At 38.8% G+C, this 17659-nt stretch overlaps 1 protein-coding gene across 1 annotated transcript; it reads right to left on the reverse strand.

Moving 5' to 3' along the window:
• Positions 1–1576: 1576 nt before the first annotated feature.
• On the reverse strand, positions 1577–9804 carry LOC130927305 (melanoregulin-like). Its single transcript, XM_057853019.1, has 5 exons — positions 9669–9804; positions 9379–9601; positions 3893–3983; positions 3611–3777; positions 1577–3438 (listed from the first exon to the last, which is right to left on the reverse strand). The coding sequence occupies exons 1-5, from the start codon at positions 9743–9745 to the stop codon at positions 3331–3333; spliced, it is 666 nt and encodes a 221-aa protein (XP_057709002.1). The 5' UTR covers positions 9746–9804; the 3' UTR covers positions 1577–3330.
• Between the last annotated feature and the right edge of the window lie 7855 nt (positions 9805–17659).

Consider the following 17659-nt stretch of genomic DNA (forward strand, 5'->3'; position numbering starts at 1 on the left):
TATTGTAGCATCCCTTAAATGAAGACAACAAACCATTAACTCATTTACTCCCAGCCAATTTCACCGGAGCATTCCCATTCGCTCCCGGCCGTTATACTGGATTTTGACTGATTTTGCAAGGCCCACAGAAAATTCTGTTCTATTGCTATAGACCCTACCCACGTGACGTCACAACTCCGCCCTCCTGACTGGTGCCGCCCAATTGTCCGTCAACACATCGTGTTTACCTGTTATGGCTACGTACATTCCTCCTATTTACGGCGTGTTTTTCTGCTCGTTAACATTAATAATCAAAATGATGAAGGCGTGTGTGGCAGTCGGTTGCAATAACAGAGAAGATAGACGGAGAGACTTGAAGTTCTACCGGATTCCGAGAGACCAGGAGAGGAGAGCGAGATGGGCTGCTGCAATTCGACGAGAAAACTGAGCTCCAAACGATTACCACAGATTATGTAGTAGTCATTTTATATCTGGTAAGATGCATTTAATATATATTTAGAGGGTTTTGGGCTGACAACCACAATTAAGATCATTGCTAGGCTAATCGCCGGCAACATACACGTATGTATGTAGTGAGAGTGCTATCGCTAAACCATATAAACATTAAAAGCCCTAGCTCCATTGACAAATGACATGAAATACATTAGACTTGACAGTGGATGTTAGCAAGAACAAAAGATTTTGAATTGAAAATTTCGTAACTCACCTTTCCAAGCACAAGATAGATTCCTGCCGAATTTTCGTGGACGAGGACCTGTTTCACCCAACCAGCAACGAAGTATTTATAAACCTCCAAGCTCTTAAAGTTTTTCAAACTTTCGTGAGAATAGGCTGATTTTGTGTGGACAAGATAGTTGTAAATATCAGGGTAGCTAGCAGATGTCAGGCAAAGACAGCGAAGACAGCGGGTCGAAAAACATCGATTTAGGCATCAAATATGGATCTGGCGAATGGATAAACTGAAGCTTTTCCACATAACGCCTTTTATGCAACGCATCCAGTGAGTTTACGGCATCCGAAAGCACAGGGTCTTCCATGAAATGCATTATAAATTGCTCGATCAATTGAGACCATTGATAATACAGACACAAAATGACAGACAATGGGGCGGAACAATACAGCGATCACGTGATTTTGTGACGTCGGTGGGTAGGGTCTATATAAACATGGAACCCACCAAAAGAAAGATTAGACTCTCTTCTTTCAGCAGGAAAAAAAGTTGGTTCATATCTTTTCCGTTCTATAGAAATCATCATTAGAAAATAGCTTAGTTTGAGTAATTTTCCAATTTCTGATGAAAAAAACAGAAATTGAGCTTTTTGTCAAAGCATACATTTCAAACATAACTTTGACTTTAACACAGCTATTTTTTGCTTTTGTGACATCCCAAACATCTGAATAATGTTTTCCCTTAAACAAAATACCATAAACAACAAGACAAATGGAGCTTTTGATCGCAAAGTAACAATTTATTTACACATAACGAAACTATTGAGCTGAGAGATGATGCTGTTGTGGCCGCGACAGCCAGTGTAAACTTTTCCCTCATCGCCGCCTGACTCATCAAGATGGATTGTTTTTGAGTCTTTCTTTTGTGGTGACCACTGCCTCGTGGCAGAGTTCGCCTGGGGAACTTGTGTGGAGCACGGCGGCGCGGGCTCTGCTCGGTGAGTAGCACGAACTCAACGGCACGCTAACAAGTTTACCAAACCGTCAGTGACACTCTAAAACACCAAAACAACATGTGAAATGATATCATAATGTGTTAATAATTTCACACATAAGTCGCACCCCCAGCTAAACTATGAAAAAAAACTGCGACTTATAGTCCGAAAAATACGGTAATTATATTTATTACTACAAATGTTTGTCATTTTTAGCTTAGAATCATCAATTGATGTCTACTATTTAGTTTTTAAAAAAAGAAAAAAAAAACGACTTTAAAAAATTATTCTCTCGCATATTTTAAAGTTTTAAAGAAATTACGTCAGAAATCGCGTCTGTAAATAAGTCACAGATATCTACCTCATAACTATCGCTTAATTGTATTTATTATTTTTTTTTATTAGTCGCATTTTCCCCAATATGTTAGCTCAGACATGCCCAAAGTGCGGCCCGGGGGCCAAATCCGGCCCGTGGTCAAATTTCATCCGGCCCCCAGCCTCTGTCATAAGATCAATAACGTCTGGCCCGCACACAGACTTAATAAATTGGTCAGCAGTACTGCTACCAGCATATGAAGTAGCTTACACATTAAATGCTGCTCCTCATTTACCCACTAAAAGGCAGCAGCACTCTAAGCAACGTTACCCCCTGTGACGCTTAACTTCCAATTTTCTAAAATGGCAGCAATCAACAACAACAAAAAGTTGACTTCCACGGCCGACGCTTCAAGGATAGGTGGAAATTGGACTATTTCTTCACTAAAATACACAACAACTGTGTCTGGCTTATTTGTAAAGAAACAGTCGCTATTTTTAAGGAGTTCAATGTGAGGCAATATTACCAAACAAGACACGCTGACATGTACGACAAGATTACAGGGAAGATACGCAGTGAGAAATTAAAGCTACTTGAAGCTAGTTTAATTTCACAGCAGCAAGATCCTGAGAGTTGAACGCCACAAAGGCTAGTTGCGAAATTGTTGAAATTATTAATTAAAAATAATAATAATAAAGCAAATGTGACACACAGAATGGCTTGCTAAAATTTGCTTAAATATATTGTTCTACGTAAAGGACGTCAGCCAAGGTCGGGCCCCCACATTTTTACCACACCAAATCTGGCCCCCTTTGCAAAAAGTTTGGACACCCCTGTCAATCAAAACAAAGAAAAATTGAAAAACAACGTTTAAAAGGATAAATGTATGAAAAAGAACATCTCGATCACTTTTTGTTGTCTGCGATTTCTGCATCATGACTTTTGTTATATTACCATATTTCACCCATAAAATCCCCCGAAAATCCGGCTGTGGCCATTCACAGCTTTCTCTTGACATTCAGTGATACATGCTACATGGAGTTTTTGGAACGAAAAGAGGTAAGTACGCGATAATATCTCGTTAAAATCATGGAGTCTTTAATTCTGCTCTCTCGTGCTCTCACCTCCAGTTAGGGTTTCGCTGTTTATTTTTTTATTTATTTATTTTTTTTAAATGCCTTCCTGTTCAAAAATTTTCTCCCCCAAGAAAATTTAGATTTTAAGCTTTCCAATGATGTACCACACAATTTTTAAATTTGGCCAAATTGGGGATCTCAGAGCAGAACTTTAAGTCACCTGAATGTTTTCCGCCTTATACCTCTGCATTATTTTTTGCTTGTAACCCTTAACTCATTCACTGCCATTCTCAGTTGTCAGTTCTAGTGTCGCAGCCTTTGGATATTTTTCCATCGCCAGTCTGACAAATTCATCGGCGCTGTCCAGGGACACCAGGCGGTCCTGAAATAGAAGTGAAAAAGTTAGAAAGTCCCCATGCATAAAATCAAATGCTTGTGGCATGTACTGTAATTCCATTAACTGACCCTTCAATTAGTTGCTCTTTTATTAAGTTAGTAAAAGTGGGTAAAAATAAATCTACAAGAGATGCTTTTGTGTTTGGGGATTAGTGTACCATGACATAGAGGTATCTGGTCCGATGTCCTGTTCCTGCAGGAAACAGGGAAGTGTGTTCCAACAACTGGGTTAAGAGTTCAGTCGCTCTGGTGAGGCTCTCTTGGTCTCGATTCAAGTAATTTTGTTTGTTGACGTACAACAGCGTATCTACCTCAGACTGATAACCTGCAGGGTGAGAACAATCCATACATTAGTGGTTTTGAGCACTTTCTAGATTTTTTTTGTATTTTATCTTTTTTTAGGAAATGAGGATCGCCACGAGCACAGCAGTGCGTCTCACCTAACTGCAGCAGGATTTTCTTCCATCTTGCTCTCACTTCTCGTTTGGCATAGCGTAGAGTGTGGATGTCAAAATTCAGTTGTTCCCATTCCTTGGGAAAACACATGATGTAAAATGGATTAAAAAGATTAGAAATCCTGTTCTAAGTTCGGCAAAGGCTCGTAAATGATCTTTATCACTTATTATTAGGGTTGTTCCGATCATGTTTTTTGCTCCAGATCCGATCCCGATCGTTTTAGTTTGAGTATCTGCCGATCCCGATATTTCCCGATCCGATTGCTTTTTTTTGCTCCCGATTCAATTTGAATCATTCCCGATCATATACATTTTGGCAATGCATTAAGAAAAAAATGAATAAAACTCGGACGAATATATACATTCAACATACCTTACATAAGTACTGTATTTGTTTATCATGACAATAAATCCTCAAGATGGCATTTACATTATTAACATTCTTTCTGTGAGAGTGATCCATGGATAGAAAGACTTGTGACTTTGTATATTGTGACTAAATATTGCCATCTAGTGCATTTGTTGAGCTTTCAGTAAATGATACTGCAGCCATGCCCCAATGCATGATGGGAAGTGGAACCATGATGGGAAGTGGAACCATGACTGTGCGTAGTGCTAGCAATTCATATATCTTCTCTGCGTTGGGAAATAAACTAAGGTGTTATGAAAAAGATTAAATGAGACCTTGCTTTACCACATTGCTTCCCATGATATTTCTAATTGTAGGGAGAGGGATCGTAAGGCTTTCTCCAATTAAAATTAGCCTCCAAAGGCTGCCAAAATTCACTCTACTTATTTTATGCTGCCTTTTATCTCTCTATATAGGTAAAGTGGCGCCATAACAGATTGAGCGCGATAATGCGTGAGTGGCTCGTGCAACGCATGCATTAATTGCGTTAATTTTTTTAACGTGATACATTTTTAAAAAACTTATTACTGCCGTTATTGGGATAAATTTGATAACCCTACCTTAAACCTAAACTAAAGACTCTTGATGAGTGTAACATATTATGTCTGTAACGTTAAATACAATTAGAAAACGATTTAATTAAAAAATATACAGTATATATATTAAAAAAGGCATGGCCGATATTTTTTTGCCGATTCCGATACTTTGAAAATGACGTGATCGGACCCGGTCGGACATCTCTACTTATTATTATTATTATTATTATTATTATTATTATAAAAAGACGTATAATTGAGTAAATTCATAGCAATTACAATGTATAAGGCAGACCAGTGCTGCCCATAAGGTGAGCTCGGCAAATGCCTTAGGGTGCAGCAGCGTCCAAAAGGGCGTCAAGCAAAATATTCAAATAATATTTGATGATAGCAGTATTAAAAAAAATTATACAAAACAATAAAACAAATGAACAACAAAACCATTCGTATTAAGTCTTTAAATAATAATGAAATCCTTTTTCCAGTGTGCCTTCTGCCCATTTCACTTTTTCCTGTGATGCGATAATTTCACTACAGACCCTAGTCTCACCACCCAGCAGACCAGCAAGCTACCTGAAGGTGCTATTTTTAGCCTCCGCAATTGAGCGACGTTACGGTGACAAGTCAACTTCATGAAAAGACAAAAACCCTCCGGGTCAGAAGAAAAAGAAAGAAGAGAGCATAAACGTGAAGAAAAACAGAGGTTTGTTGTGATGATTTTTTCAACAGCATAAGCACGTACAGTGGGGCAAATAAGTATTTAGTCAACCACCAATTGTGCGAGTTCTCCTACCTGAAAAGATTAGAGAGGCCTGTCAACATGGGTAAACCTCAACCATGAGAGACAGAATATTGGGGAAAAAAAACAGAAAATCACATTGTTTGATTTTTAAAGAATTGATTTGTTTTTTTTTTATTTTGTAAAATGTCATTGTATAATATTTTCCTGCCTTTTATTTATCTTGAGCCATGTTTTGTTGTAAAGCACTTTGGGGGCCTTTCGGGTTTTGTAAAGGGCTATATAAATAAATTTGATTTGATTTGATTTGATTTCCAAATTAGAGTGGAAAATAAGTATTTGGTCACCTACATACAAGCAAGATTTCTGGCTGTCAAAGAGGTCTAACTTCTTCTAACGAGGTCTAACGAGGTCTAACGAGGCTCCACTCGTTACCTGTATTAATGACACCTGTTTTAACTCATTATCAGAATAAAAGACACCTGTCCACAAACTCAGTCAGTCACACTCCAAACTCCACTATGGCCAAGTGCAAACCTGACCAGGCTGGGAAGACTGAATCTGCAGTAGGTAAAAGGCTTGGCTTAAAGAAATCAACTTTGGGAGCAATTATTAGAAAATGGAAGACATACAAGACCACTGATAATCTCCCTCTATCTGGGGCTCCATTCAAGATCTCACCCCGTGACGTCAAAACGATAATAAGAACGGTGAGCAAAAATCCCAGAACCACACGGGGGGACATAGTGAATGACCTACACAGAGAGCTTGGACCACAGTAACAAAGGCTAATATCAGTAACACAATGCGCCGACAGGGACTCAAATCCTGCACTGCCAGACGTGTCCAGGCCCGTCTGCAGTTCGCTAGAGAGCATTTGGATGATCCAGAAGAGGACTGGGAGAATGTGTTATGGTCAGATGAAACCAAAATAGAACGTTTTGGTAGAAACACAGGTTCTTGTGTTTGGAGGAGAAAGAATACTGAATTGCATCCGAAGAACACCATACCCACTGTGAAGCATGGGGGTGGAAACATCATGCTTTGGGGCTGTTTTTCTGCAAAGGGACCATGACCACTGATCTGTGTAAAGGAAAGAATGAACGGGGCCATGTATCGAGAGATTTTGAGTGAAAATCTCCTTCCATCAGCAAGGGCATTGAAGATGAGACGTGGCTGGGTCTTTCAACATGACAATGATCCCACCCAAAATTTCACTGCTCTAGAGGAGATCTGCATGGAGGAATGGGCCAAAATACCAGCAACAGTGTGTGAAAAGCTTGTTACAGAAAACGTTTGGCCTCCGTTTTTGCCAATAAAGGGTAGATAACAAAGTATTGAGATGAACTTTTGGTATTGACCAAATACTTATTTTCCACCATGATTTGCAAATAAATTCTTTAAAAATCAAACAATGTGATTTTCGGGGTGGGGGGGGGGGGTTTGACATTGTGTCTCTCATGGTTGAGGTTTACCCATGTTGACAATTACAGGCCTCTCTAATATTTTCAAGTGGGAGAACTTGCACAATTGGTGGTTGACTAAATACTTATTTGCTCCACTGTATACTTAGCGCAACTGCAAGCTAGCCGTTATTTACATAGAGTTTATATGACTTACTGCTAAAGCAAAATTATACTGTAACATTAGCCAGGCTGTTGTTTTAGAAATATTTTCAGAATTCAGCCAGCCGTGGATCAGTTTCAGTTAAATTTACCCCCCCTCCCATTTTAGAGAAATTTGGACAAAGTTTAAGGGGGAATAAAATTGTCTTTCTTATTTTCATGTGATGTGAACCATTTTTACCTTGTGTTAAATTGTGCTTTTCGAATAAATTTGCCTTGCCTAAAAGTGCCACGGTTAATTAAATAAATGCACCATTAAATATGCAATTAATAATTTCAAAGTTCTGTTGTGTGGGGGACTAAAAGTGCCACGGATTTAAATGCAAACATTTGTTATTAAACATGTCATTAATTCATTAGAATGGCGATCACGTTCATGTAAAAAATATTCAATTTATTTATTTCATTTTGCTATCGTATATTATTTAAATCATTATTATTGGATAGTCCTGTGTAGTTGCAGTGCTTCAAGAATTTATTTTCTTTTAATTACGCCCATCAAAGATAGTGGCCGGATCCAATAGACAGGTACAGTAGGCTGCAAGAATTTAGGCGCTATTATGGTTATGTGATGCTGGTTTTAAAACCAACAGCTATTTGACTAATAAAATGTAACATTCCACTTTCATCTCTTTGTAGATGCTCTTCTGAAATATTTTCCTTCTACCTCTGTACATCCTGGGCCATCTTTTACAGCGAACCTATTCACATCTGCACCAAGTCCAAGCCCACCAAGTCCAGGAAAGAATTGCACACTCCAAAACAACTGTTTTATGAAAGTGCAATAGATGCTTTTGCATCAGTGAAGACAAGGTGAGGTTATAGGTCAAGGTGAAAAAAAGTTGCATTTTAAAGCATTCTGTGTGTCTTTTATAGGTTTGTGTGGGTGGGTGTTAATCATATTGTAATAACAAATGTAATTTATTTAATGTATTTGTTTTTGAAGTGTTTTTATTGGTGCTTTTGAATAGTTATTACAGCATTTTTATTTTTATTTCTGCACTTGTTCTTTGTTGTCTTTTTTTATATAATAAATTACAAAGAGATAATGTGCTTTTTCAGTGTACGTGTTTAAATATATGTGGTGAAAATAGGGGGGGGGGCTCCAACAAATGTGTTGCCTAGGGGACCAAATTGGTCAGGAACGGCCTTGGTATAGAGAGTAATGGACGGAATAACAAATGGTTTTATAAGCAACTTGAATGATTTTTTTTTTTTTTAATTGGTTTAGTTATTGTTCTAACTTCGTTTTAACCGTTGGCAGCGCTCATTTAATATGATTAATTAATGGAATAATTTCACTCACTCACATTACTCATTATGTGCAACAGTACAAGTAGTGTCTAACGTTCCAGACAACCACAGTGCTAGACTGTTTTGTCCTCGTAAGCCAAATATGCTTTTGGTCTATTTATCTAAATGGAACATTATTTAAGTGCTTAATATGTTCCCTCATCCTCTAAAGGGAATTTGAATGTTGTCTGTCACATGCACTGCTCACTTAGCACAGTGTGTTGAGTCGAGCTATGATTCTGTTGTTGTGATAGTGTGGCCTATATTTTGAACACACTTTGTGTTGGCTCTTTAAATTGTTGTCAAAGAAACGTTCTCATATACAGTGGGGCAAATAAGTATTTAGTCAACCACCAATTGTTCAAGTTCTCCAACTTGAAAAGATTAGAGAGGCCTATAATTGTCATAATGGGTAAAACCTCAACCATGACAGACAGAATGTGGAAAAAAACCCGGAAAATCACATTGTTTGATTTTTAAAGAATTAATTTCCAAATTAGAGTGGAAAATAAGTATTTGATCACCTACAAACAAGCAAGATTTCTGGCTGTCAAAGAGGTCTAACTTCTTCTAACGAGGTCTAACGAGGCTCCACTCGTTACCTGTATTAAGAGCACCTGTTTTAACTCATTATCGGTATAAAAGACACCTGTCCACAACCTCAGTCAGTCACACTCGAAACTCCACTATGGCCAAGACCAAAAATCCAACAATGCGATTTTCTGTTTTTTTTTTCCACATTCTGTCTCTCATGGTTGAGGTCTACCCATGTTGACAATTACAGGCCTCCCTTAATATTTTCAAGTGGGAGAACTTGCACAATTTGTGATTGACTAAATACTTATTTGCCCCACTGTAAATGGTCTCACCTCTGTTGCCTGGTCAACCTGATTCCTCATGCTGATGAAAGCCTGCAGCTCTCGGTCCGATTCCCTTCTCCTTGATGCACTGTGCCTATTCGTCCTCTGCGTGGTCAATGGAGTCCTCGTTGTGAGCTGTTGGTCAAACTGGTTCTCTTCCTCTGTGTCGCTGGACTCACTGGAAAGCTTCTCTGGTGTCATGGGCGTATTGGAAGTTTTGGCAGTGTTCATGCTGCAAAGTGAAAAGCACGTTATTAGGAAATAAACTAGTTGATAAATAGCCCGTCCCTGCAGCTTACCGCAGGAGTGGTTTTTTCTTCTCTCTGTTGTACTTCAGAAAGAAGTGGCAGCAGCACAGAGTCAAACTAGCACCCATTTTAAGGGATGTATTCTCACTCTTCGTCCCTGACTTCTCCCTGCAGTTTTTGCTCACAATGTTTCCAACAGCAATGTGTGTATTAGAGGATGAATACAAGCAGTGTCCAAACTTCTGTCCAGCCCCCTTGCTCATGTACTCTTGACCTGAATGAGAGTCATTTGTCAATTAGGGTTAATCCTCGTGAGAGGAATCCAGCACACAAAAAACACAAGTCAGTGTGGCAGAGATGAAATTCCAATTGAATGTTAGTCAATAACCTTTGAATGTGAAAATGTATTCTTAGAATCTGATCGGAATATTTACTACGCTGAACCAAAGGCCCGTGTCTACTAGTTGCAAAGTATTTTGCAAAAAGAATATATTTTTCTACGGTTTGCCCTATCGTCCACACCAGTGACGTGCGGTAAGGTTCATGGTTGGTGAGGCACTGACTCCTTTAGTGTCAGATTTCCAAATATATAAACCAAAAAGGGTAGCTTATTCAATTGGCTACTGGTTATTTCATATCTCATCAGCATTCTTCACAAAACACGCGCACACGGTACATATTATCGATACGTAAAAGTAAGAAAATAACATGCATTTGCTCTACACCCTCAATGTGTTGGCCGTCGCCATTCTATAATTCATGCAACATAAATAAGAGTAAAGAGTGGTGTACAAAACCACAGCATTCAATTCTGACCTTTAGTGAAATATTTAGTTGTTTTTAAAACTTTTAATTCTGATACTTTAATCAATTTATTACAGATTGCTAAACAAAAAGTGTGAAAAGAAAAACAAAGGATATTTTATTTAAGTCCAAAATTTAGTTTTTAAATATTCTATTGTATTTTTCTTAGTCTAAGCATTTTTTTTTTTTTTTTTTTTTTTTAATAAGATTGAAATGAAAACTGTATGTGGTCTTGCGCCTGTCCTTCACCACAAAAACCGCCGTTACTTTGGAAGGGCATAGGTTTGGTCTCAACATTCGTAGGGACGATATAACAGCATAACCTGCATGTAGGTACACTTTTTGCTGGGGACGGGACATTAATAAGACCAAACAGATTGGATGAAGGGGGCAAAGGGCCACATTTCTCATGTATATGTACCTAATTAATTAATAGGCAAAAATGATCAATGCAAAATAAATCCTTATCTACTGATAATAACTTTTACGTGCATTGGTTCAGATGATACACTGTTCGATTCAAACCTTTGTTTTCAAAAAATACTAAAGAAACATTTTGAAAACTTCCTGAATAAATGTCTGGTTTTTATTAGCAAACATAAACATAATGAAAATAATTCACTTAATAATGGTAGGGTCAATTCTATCCTTACAACATATGGAACTATTGAAAGATCTAAATTCTCTATGTAACTGAACATTATATCAAGCAAAAAAGGTAAGGTTGCTTAAAAGTTGGTGGGGACAATTTTAGCATCCTGATAAGTTGGTAGTGTTATGTCCCTACCGTCCCTATGCAAACCTACGCTCTTTTTGTAAAAGTCCTCTTTATTTTCCTTTACTTTAAAAAATCTCTCTGACTCAATGAAGAGGATTGCTTCAATTAGATCGTTCTGTATTCTATTTGACAAGCCAGAAAACACAGTGGATGTGTCCAAATGTCTAGCTAACCTTTCATCTTTCTCAGCAAAACCATGTAATCGTTCTACATATATGCCACGTTTAGAAGAGCTTACACGCTCATCGTTACCACGAAATGTTAACTCCTGTTTAGTTAGGATGCAGGTTGCATTAATGAGGTCTTTCAAACTCTTTCGGTTTTCCTTTACCTTGGGCATTGTGGATGGTACCGTTGAGCTTCCGCTGTTCGTCAAAGCCGAATCGATCCTTGAGCTTCCAAAAGTTTTTAAAGCAATCAGGCTTTAAATTTGAGTGGTCGAGCTCTCATGTTTGCTAAGGCTTCGTGGTAGTTTTTTAATGTCACAATATCTCGTGTTAGTCCAGGCATTGGCACAAGTTGAGAAGAAAAGGCAGGGAATGCAGCAAAGGCGATTTTTCGAAGGACAGCCACATAGCCAGTCTTTTCGGGTGTACCAGTCCGTTTGAAAAGCGCGAGTTATCTTCTGTCCCGTAGTTTGAAGCAAATGTTTTAGCTCCGGTGTTGTTAATCGCGTCCACTTTTGACGGAAAGTCCAGTTTCACGTACGCCCCCTTTCAGTGCGGCAGAGTACTATCTGCCGCAACCTGTGCCTTTTCACTGCGGTTTTATTTCCCATCAGCAAAACTAAATACGTCGCTAACAAACATTAAACTTTAAGGGTTAAAGACATTAGCCAGACTGTGGAAAATCAGGTCAAATAAACGTATCTGGAAACATTATAATGGCGACATGCAGATGTACAGCAACCAGCACGCTCCAATTCCATGTATCAACCCAGTTTGTTATGGATTGCGCAATCAGAGGTGAGGCTTTACTCGTTGCTGCCGCACCTCTCGTTTCATTTCGTTATTTGAACAGGAAATGGGCAAATTCAGCGATTTTGACTATAAAAAATGTTTGAAATGAGTCATACATTAAGAGCAATGGACAAATATTAATATAAATTTGATGCTATAATTATTTTTTTGTCATGATGACAGGTGAGGCAGCCTCCCCTGACCGCACGTCACTGGCTCCACACGCACACGCACACGCACATTTAAACAAGGGTTTTTAGGAACGCCGGGCAAAGTGAAGAAGTGCGAATTCTGCGTTTGTGGCGCCATCGTGTGGACACTGATAGATAACCAAAAATGTTACTGTGGAAACCACTGGCTGCAACTATGGTGCGCCGTTTGTAACGCAGCATTCATTCATTCCATGCTGAAAATTACGACATTTTCTCACATTTAGCGCCACACAGTGTTGAAAACGTGGTGTGAAATTTTTAGTCACCTTTTTTTTGTGTGCACATTTACATTATTTAGCAACCTAAATATTCATTTTTAATAAGAATTATATATTATATTATTATATATTATATTTATATTATAAGAAAAAATATTTAATTTAAATCTTAAATTTATATGCTAAATCTGGAAACGGTTGGAACTAAATATTTAGCTTAATATGCAAATTCACATGACTGGAGACCGGAAGTAACAAAATAAGAGTTGGAGCACACAAAATACTCTTTAAATTGGTGGTCCCCAAACTACGGCCCGCTGAACAATACCAGAGAGCATTTTGATTTTTTTTTTTTTTTTCTTTTTTCTTTCCCATAGTGCTATTTATTTCCTGGCTTTTTTCTGTGAAGAACCCAGAGAGGGTTAATTGGTTATTATCTATTTAATTAATAGTGTTATTGTTATTTATTATTATTATATTATATTATATTATATTATATTATATTATATTATATTATATTATATTATATTATATTATATTATATTATATTATATTATTGGCCCGAATATAAGATGGTGTTTTTTGCATTGAAATAAGACTGAAAAATTGGGGGTCGTCTTATATCCGCGGTCTGGATGTTAAACCCATTCACGACGCTAGATGGCGCCAGATATCATTGAGGCGATGTTCTGTCATGACAAATCGCAGCTACTCTCAAGTTTAACCAGTTTGCATTATTTTATTGCCATGTTTTTCCTTATTCAGATTTGTTTGAAGACTACAGTTAGAGTTAGACTTCACTTTGATGGTAATGCAGTTATTGCAATTTTGTTGTTTTATCTCAATAGATTGGTTTATTTACATTTCATAAAAACAGAAGCCATTCATTTACGAATGTGATTGCACTTTAGTTTACATATTTAAATGTTCAGATATTAAAATTTGAATGAGACAAAATAACATGCCTTTTCTCTCAAATATATTGTTATAATCATTTGTTTCAGATCTACTGTAATTATTTTCTGTATTAAAAATTAATTTTGTGTTCAAAAAGTCTTTTTTCAAACTTTAGTCTTGAAAAAGAGGTGGTGGTCTTATAATTACATTATATTATATTATCTTATATTATATTATATTATATTATATTATATTATATTATATTATATTATATTATATTATATTATATTATCATTTTTATTTTATTTACTTTTGTTCCATGAAGAATCCAGAAAGGGTTATTTGATTGTGGCTTTCCTTTTCGGATTGAAGGTGCCAGAGAGCCCCGCCAAAATGGTGAGCAGAGTTTCAGTTTGTCCACTAAAGACGCTAATTGTACATACAACACAGCCACAACCAGGCGTACCATATTCAATGGTCGACGTCCTTAGCCAAAAGCATAGCTGTCCCGAGCAGCCTGATATAGAATTCCCCTAAAAATGATGGGAAATAAAAAAATGCTAATTTTCAATGTAAACTTTGGTTATAAGTATTCCCGGCTGGAATATTCAGTCAAAAAGGAGGCCGTCTCTTGTTTTGCCTTCCGCCATTTTCAAACTCACCACAGTGATGATTCGTTTCGCAAGGGTGTGAGTGACTATAAAAACCCGGCATCAAATTGGCTAGCTCCGCGGAATGCAAAAATCGGCGTCTTCACCACAAAAAAAGATGTGCACACTAACGCACGCACGCACACCCATATAACTGGGATGCCTGTATTTACGAGCATGGGCTAAGATACGAACCGAGCATATATCTTGTAAGTTAATTTTATTACAGACACTGCATTTCAGGGTCAGCAACATGTTTTGCCCCCCCACCTGTCACAAAAGTCAAAGTCCACCTATGATTTTAAGTTGGGCTGTGATGATGTATTTGGAAGCTGAAGGCGGACCACAGCAGTTCATGGGGCACCGAACCAAAGGCATTGGAAGGTCCGCTAGACTAAGTGGAGAGCCTTCCTCTCTGCATTTGCAACTTAGTTCGGGTGCATAAGCGGATTTAAAGGGAGGGCCAGCCCCCCCCGGTGGCCGAACAGTGTAATTGCATGTAATTGACTTTCCTATATATATATATATATATATATACATACATATATATATATATATATATATATATATATATATATATATATATATATATATATATATATATATATACACATATATACATATATATATATATGAGTTGTAAAGCAATAAAACTGCAACAAAAATGAATGACATGAACAAAAAATATTTATTTTTATGTAACCGGGTGAACTGCGTAATGTTAACTAGTGGGAGTTGCCTGCGCCCAAAATGTTGCGCTGCCGCTTTAAGAATTGCACGGTCACGTAGGAGTTGGCAGCGCGGGGTTTGGAGTTAATGCGGAAGTGGAACAAGGAAAGAAAGCGCGAATACACGCAGTTGAGAGTAGTGACGGGATCTGTCGTTCACTTGAGTAAACGAATCCATTCCGGTTCGTTCAGTAAAACGATTCGTTCAAACGAATCGTTCAACGAATCGTTCGCCCCCCTCATCTCCCTCCCCACCCAAATGAATCGTTCGGTTAGTGAACGGGAAGTGACGTTGCCGAACGAATCACCAAAGACCGCTTCGCAGTATAACTGAACGGGAAGTGACATTGCTTGGTCCCTCCCTCTCTTGCACATTGACCACTCGTCGTAGTTTCAGAAATGAGTGACAGGCGATATCATTCTGCTCTCAGAGACAGCCTCGTCTCCCTCCCGCTGCTGCAAAAGCGAGGGAGAACTTCCGCGTCGTCTGTCCTAGTTCTATGGGCTCAAAGTCATGGCTCGTGCTTGCATTTCGAATTAGGACACGGTTAAACATTTTCCTTTTGAGGGGGAAGTCGGGGTTTGGGGTCGGGGGCGCACAGACTTTCTTTAGCATGATCTTGCTCACATATACAATGCTGCTGCTAACAGCCAACGCGGCATGCCTGCTGTCACGAAAATAAAAATAAATCGAAAGTTTAATTTCTAATTATGGAACGGCCAACACATCATATTAACCTCTCGCTCTGTTGTATTTTTGTTTTTTATTATTAAGATGATCGTTTTGAATTTTTGCACTGGTATTAATAAATAAAATAATCCGGTCAGCTCCCCTGTCGTCCCCGCATCTCAGATCGTCAAATGCTGACGAGAAATAATTGTTTGCTTTATGATTTCGCCTTTCTACTCTCATTAGTCTGTTATAGTGACGGGATCTCTCGTTCACTTGAGTAAACGAATCCATTCCGGTTCGTTCAGTAAAGAGATTCGTTCAAACGAATCGTTCAACGAATCGTTCGCCCCCCTCATCTCCCTCCCCGCCCAAATGAATCGTTCGGTTAGTGAACGGGAAGTGACGTTGCCGAACGAATCACCAAAGACCGCTTCGCAGTATAACTGAACGGGAAGTGACATTGCTTGGTCCCTCCCTCTCTTGCACATTGACCACTCGTCGTAGTTTCAGAAATGAGTGACAGGCGATATCATTCTGCTTTCACAGACAGCCTCGTCTCCCTCCCGCTGCTCCAAAAGCGAGGGAGAACTTCCGCGTCGTCTGTCTTAGTTCTATGGGCTCAAAGTCAGAGAGCAAAGTCATGGCTCGTGCTTGCATTTCGATTTAGGACACGGTTAAACATTTTCCTTTTGAGGGGGAAGTGGGGGTTTGGGGTCGGGGGCGCACGGACTTTCTTCAGCATGATCTTGCTCACATATACAATGCTGCTGCTTCTACCAGCCAACGCGGCATGCTTGCTGTCACGAAAATAAAAATAAATCGAAAGTTTAATTCTTAAATATGGAACGACCAACACATCATATTTACCTCTCGCTCTGTTGTATTTTTGTTTTTTATTATTAAGACGATCGTATTGAATTTTTGCACTGGTATTAATAAATAAAATAATCCGGTCAGCTCCCCTGTCGTCCCCGCATCTCAGATCGTCAAATGCTGACGAGAAATAATTGTTTGCTCTTTATGATGTCGCCTTTCTACTCTCATTAGTCTGTTAAGAAAAATGTAGACATATTGCGACATCTCCCGTGTCCGCGCGCTTTGTTTTGGGCGCTTGAGTAGCACATGATGGACGGATTGACATAATTTGTCAAACCAACCGACACCCTCTGACACGAAAAAAAAAAAAAACACTCGGAAAAAATTGACATGTATATACAGTTTCATTGCAAATCAGTATTATGGTGATCATACTAAATATTCTTTTTTTTTCTGTGCACATATGAGGTACATATCGCTGCCATGAAGCCTCCATATAGTGACAGTTCTCTGCCCGCTTCACTGCCGTCACGCGACCGCAGCTCAGCTTTTGCTTGCCTCGTAGCTACGCGTGTTTTAAATTACTGTAAATTTGATAGTATATCGTCATAGGTACAGTCCCGAGTCTGTTGAGAAAAGTAGAACACTAAACCATGCTCGCTAGATTTGTGCGGTGTTTTTGTCTGTTTGAGCAGCATTTGATAGGCTCCACGTTAACAAATATGTGACAAAGTCATTTCCTTTCATTTTATGACTCGTTCACCGCATAGTCATTACTGGAAAGTCAAGTTAGCAGCAAGCTAGGTCAGGAACCGGAGGACCGAATCACTGAACGGGAAGTGACAAAACTCAGTCTTTCCCCCCTGCCTGCACGCTGGCTGCTTATTTGGCCACACGTGGAAATGAGTGACAGACGCCTTGATTCTGTTTCCGCTCCCTCCCCTGCACGCAATGAGGCTGGCGTCTGATTGGTCGTGTGCGATGTCAGAAGACGCTGCCGCTTGCTCAACGCCCTCCCACGCAGCGAACAAGCGCCACCAACTTCATAGAACGAATCAGTGCAGATGGTGATTAGTTCGGTCTCGTTCACCCAAACAATTCGTTCAAAAAGAACGAATCGTTCGCGACCGATACAACACTAGTTGAGAGGAGCGGTGCTGGAAGACAGTTGTCAATCAGTACACTGAGAAGCCACGCGTTGAAACAAAATACAGTGTAATACAGGTAAACCAGTGAACTGTTAAGTGTTAGAAACGATCTGTTGTTATGGATGTTTTATTTTGATGATGTTTGCGCAGTGATGGTGT

Source organism: Corythoichthys intestinalis, chromosome 12, assembly GCF_030265065.1.
Source record: "Corythoichthys intestinalis isolate RoL2023-P3 chromosome 12, ASM3026506v1, whole genome shotgun sequence".
In the NCBI taxonomy this organism is placed as follows: Eukaryota; Metazoa; Chordata; class Actinopteri; order Syngnathiformes; family Syngnathidae; genus Corythoichthys; species Corythoichthys intestinalis.

Bases quoted from the DNA above. Each gene is read 5' to 3' on its own strand.
- LOC130927305 (XM_057853019.1), bottom strand. From the start codon at position 9,745: ATGGGTGCTAGTTTGACTCTGTGCTGCTGCCACTTCTTTCTGAAGTAC. The intron at 9,602-9,668 runs GTAAGCTGCAGG...TTCACTTTGCAG, and splicing joins AAGAAAAAACCACTCCTGCG to CATGAACACTGCCAAAACTT. The intron at 3,778-3,892 runs GTGAGACGCACT...CTCACCCTGCAG, and splicing joins GAAAATCCTGCTGCAGTTAG to GTTATCAGTCTGAGGTAGAT.